At 39.4% G+C, this 4,773-nt stretch overlaps 1 protein-coding gene across 1 annotated transcript; it reads left to right on the top strand.

Moving 5' to 3' along the window:
• The first annotated feature begins 887 nt into the window (after positions 1–887).
• On the top strand, positions 888–4,399 carry lgals2b (lectin, galactoside-binding, soluble, 2b). The gene is made up of 4 exons (XM_048248226.1): positions 888–972; positions 3,123–3,199; positions 3,431–3,602; positions 3,989–4,399. The coding sequence occupies exons 2-4, from the start codon at positions 3,123–3,125 to the stop codon at positions 4,133–4,135; spliced, it is 396 nt and encodes a 131-aa protein (XP_048104183.1). The 5' UTR covers positions 888–972; the 3' UTR covers positions 4,136–4,399.
• Positions 4,400–4,773: the final 374 nt, after the last annotated feature.

The following is a 4,773-nucleotide window of genomic DNA, read 5'->3' as shown; positions in this document are numbered from 1 at the left end:
TGAGACATGTCGACAAATATTTAAATGTAAAGTAACCCTTGATTAGGGTAAAGGCTGATCCCAGACATCCAACATCATTTATTTGGCGGCTATTAGGCAGGTTGCTGGACAACTCACTAGTGCCTCACTATTAAGACACAACATGAGGCAAGGTTGCCATTATAGACGAGGACCATCCCACAAACTACACAACAAAAGAAAGAATATGTATTCTACTGGGAGCACAAAGACCATGTTATGACCAAGAAGGGAACATTAATCATGAGAACATTATGGTCACATTATGGTGACATAAAAAGTCACATAGTTATTAGGCCTGTAATACACTTCCAAGACAAAATGTATTACTATCAGTAAACAGTAATTTTACGTTTACTGATAGTAAACCATGGAAACACTCTATTAATCTATCTATTTTTATTTATTTTACATATTTATATTTCTTACATCTCTATCTTCCCTTTTAGTATATTTTTTTATTTTCCTTTATTAAAATGTCTATGTGTTCTTAATGCTCCTATGCTGTCTCTGGTCTTGGATGTTGTAAAGCACATTGAGTATGAAATTGCTATAGGCTACATATACTGTAAAGCTGCTTGCCTTGCCTTGCCTTTACAGTATTGTAAATTACAGTTTGATATAATGTATTGACAGTGGTGCAAATTACAGTTTAATATGATGTATTTACAGTAGCCTAAAACAAAGCATATTAATAGGCTACATTGTCACTATAGAGACATTCTGCTAAATAAATACAGTAAAAACAGTGATGTTGGTTCTTCTGGACACGTGAACAATCAGGTGCAGGGCAATACATGTGGCCAGATCCTGATTGGCTAAACCACAAACGATCAGCAAATCCACGAATCCCCTCACCAGTATTCCGCCCTCTGACACGCGCTTACGCAGAAATAAAGCTGTTAGCGTGTAGGGAAGGACTTTGGTTGGGACACCTCACTGCACAGAGCCAAGGTACGTTCGTAGGCTATGTTTTAAAATGATAATCAGGCGCTGGCGAGAGAGATTACAGCTACATAGCCTACATCCAATCACTTTCTGATTAACTGCCGTGAGACATGCGCGAGTGGATCAACATTTCTAGTGTGAAATATCAGTTATGAGTTCATGCCAAAAAAGTAACTAGCCGACGTGGTTAGACATATATGTTTGGACTTTTAATAACTCCGCTATATATACTTTTAAAACAGTTAAACAGTGAAAAATGACAATGACAATTATGTCGTATCATTTCTGTATCCCTGATCTGCATTAATATTAAAGCCCAGCTGGTGGGTAGACAGCTGAAACAGTTCCTTTGATTTCCGTTAATGTAATGTTATGCATGCCGATGTAATTTAAGGTGACATATCTATGTGCAAAGTTTATGGGAAAGGGATTTAAGTTGAGAGAAATATATTTTGTCACAATCAAACGTGTCAAGTAAAAACTTTTCCAGTAAATATTTGATAGCCTAATGTTGGGGGATACCAAATATGCATGGGAGGGTCAAAACGTGTTCCTGACATTCTATTATACAAAATTTTAAATACATGGCGTTATATTTACTCTTTTCTTTTTTACTATTTATGTCAAATAGTATTGTAGCTTTGTCCATGTGTTATTATATCTAATGACATTGATTAGGGACAGTGGTGTAGTCTAGTTAGCTGTAGTCTAGTTAGCTGCAGTGGGTAGTGATTAACCCCAAAAATGTTAATACATATCCTTGCCTATTTTAGGTGGGTATACTGAGACGGTGATGCTTTTTAAGTTGGTATCACGTTGACTACACCACTGGTCAGGGATGAAACCCCCCACCCCACCCCTTCTTTCCCACAGACAGAATACTCATTTCCATTTGAGCTTACGGGTGCGCTTTTAGAATACATTTAGATTGGAGTCCTGAGTTGGAATACCATGACTTCTTCCTGTAATACCATCTCCACAGGCAGTGGCTGCTACTTCACCAACTATCACAGGTCTTACAAATACATAAGACAACGTTATGATGTCTATAACAGCAATTCATGACCATAAACAATAACACATACGATTATATTATCATGACACAAAATTATTAAGCCAGAAAATAAATTGGCAATAGTAATATTGCAGGGAAGGAGAGTATAATGTACAAAGTATATCGTAATTGCGGCCTTGCTAAAGGATCACCTCGCCATCTTTATGGTCATAGCATACTGGTTTTGTAAATCTGCATCTCAAGTGTGAACTTGTGTCACTCTCCCACTTCACAAACAGAGAGGACATCCTTTGACAGCAATATTTGGCGTTATCTGGTGTTGGGTCGCCAGTGGGTATCAGTTGAAGTTTCAGGGTTGCGCCACACAGGCTGTCGAACAAACAGTCTGAACCACCACCACCCATTTTTATGGTTTTACAGCCTCCCTTGTGACTGCACCATGCCAACCCGTGTGCTTCACGGTGTTTGAGAAGGTCTTCACGCAGCAGAAGTTAAATATTCAGTTACCATCTCTTCCTGCCGTTTATCTTTGCGATAACCAAAGCGGATTGATAATTGGGTGTATTATTAACAGAAAGGGCTGGGCCAACAAGATAACAGGGTTTCTGTCATAGATCCTCATTGTCGTAAACCCACTTCCTTCTGTGAGACCATTTAAAGTTAATGTATAACCTTATGGGTTAATTACTGTCTAATTTACCTATATTTTAGATGTGCTGTTACAGGTTAAAGCTTTTTCTTTTCTTATCAGTCCAGTAAATCTGTATGTCATTCTATTAGCCTATCCGTATTGAAACAAATGGTATGACTTAAGCTACTTATATTTTTTCACTTTGTCTTTTACTTTGGGTGGTTATGGTTTTTGACTACATACAATAGCACCTTTTGTGCCTTAAACTTTAAGTTAAGTTAACTTCACCTATTCTCTTCACTACTCTCACAGTCACTGAATGATGTGTAATGGCCACAGATATGGTATAGGTCTGTATATTATGGTTCTGGTTGATCTTTGGACTTGTTATATCCAGTGGAGGTACAGGATCACAGGATTGATTGCCCTGTCTGAGGAGACTCTACCAACCCAAGAGCATAATGATTCTGCTGAATATTGAATCACAATGCTTTTTCATTTTTTTGACAGATGGTTGTCATTAAGGACATGAGTTTCAAAGCTGGCCAGGAGCTGAAGATCTCTGGCAAAGCCAAAAAAGCCACTTCGTAAGTTCATGAAAAGCTTTAGTAGTGTACAACTGAAGGAGCTCTTCGACAATTTTATAATCTAGCACTGGAAGAAAGGTGGAGATGGCTAATTGAACTGGAGTGTATCTGTTAGCTACAGTGAATCGTAAACAGTAGCATTAATGTTATTTGTCACCCTGTGTGTGTGTGTGTGTGTGTGTGTGTGTGTGTGCGTGTGTCTGTGTCTGTCTCCTGTGTGTATGTCTCCAGGTTCTGCGTGGAAGTTGGCCACAATGCAGATGGCATAGCCCTGCACTTCAACCCACGTTTTGATGAGCATGGCGATGTCAACACCATCGTCTGCAACTCCAAACAGGGAGATTGCTGGCACGAGGAGCACAGGGAGACCCTGTTCCCATTCCAACCTGAAGAGGATTTCAAGGTGTGTGTGTGTGTGTGTGTTCAGCTGTCCAACTTTCCCTGAAAATGTTAGTTGTATGTGTGTGGCTGCATCAGCAGGGCGACATAACAGAGTTGTTAAGACATGTTGCCATTGTCTTGACAACTTTACTTTGCAGGGTCTGTGTTCCCTCTAGTGGTGCAATCTTATAGTGCATTCAGCTTAGGGTGATCAACTGGACCTTTCAGTGCTCTGAAGAGCATCTACAGTTTATTGTGTTTTTTTTTTAGTTTCCCAGTTATCTTATCTGTTTACAAACATCAATTGGTAAAAATATCTCAGCATCAATTCAGGATTTTTTTTGTGTCTTTTTGGAATGGAATTACAAAAACAAAAACGGTTAACGCTAACGTTTCCTTCTTTTGTAGATTGCTATAACTTTCAACAATGAAACCTTTTACATCAGTCTCCCGGGTGGCAACATGATACATTTCCCTAACCGCTTCGGCGACGACAAATTCAATTACCTGAGTTTCAAGGGAGACGTTAAGATCTACAGCGTCAAAATCAAATGAGGCAATCATCTTGGCTTGACCAACCACCATCTCCGCAGGGACTTTGCCATTGTGTGAACGTCGTCCTGTTTCTGTCTCACTGTAACATCATCAATGAAATATGTTGTGACTGCGGTCTGACTTAATTATATCTGTGAATCACTGACTGTGAAAAATTGCATGTGTGCAGTGAAAAACAATGACCTGTGCTCGGGCCTTAGCAACCTAAGTCCTAGTCTCATCCCACTGTTCATAACCACTAATAAAACATTCTTTTTTTCACAACGCTTTGTCTGTGGTCACTTACAATAGTCTTCACGTGCAAAAACACTCTACTGTCATCTGTGAAAAGGTGAGGTTCTCAAGATCTCACAACTTCACCCAGCCTGCCTGCCTACCTTTACAGAGGGAAAACACATTTTTTTTATGTTGAGTGAACTCTTTGCCATTGATGCAAAAAAAGGTGACTTTTTTGTCTAGGTGGCATTATAAAACAAATCCTGATATTAACCCTCGCTTCCTGGTAGGGGGGAAGAGGATATGGTGAGCGGGTGGGTCTATCTATCTCTGTGTTTGTGAGTGTGCGTGTCACAATCACATAACTTAAAAAGTACTAGTCTGACTTAATTTTATACCAAGCAGAGGGGCACTGTAGCTTG

Source organism: Alosa alosa, chromosome 7 (genome assembly GCF_017589495.1).
Source record: "Alosa alosa isolate M-15738 ecotype Scorff River chromosome 7, AALO_Geno_1.1, whole genome shotgun sequence".
In the NCBI taxonomy this organism is placed as follows: Eukaryota; Metazoa; Chordata; class Actinopteri; order Clupeiformes; family Clupeidae; genus Alosa; species Alosa alosa.
The sequence above is the reverse complement of the archived record's forward strand: the minus strand, read 5'-3'. Positions and strand labels throughout refer to the sequence as shown.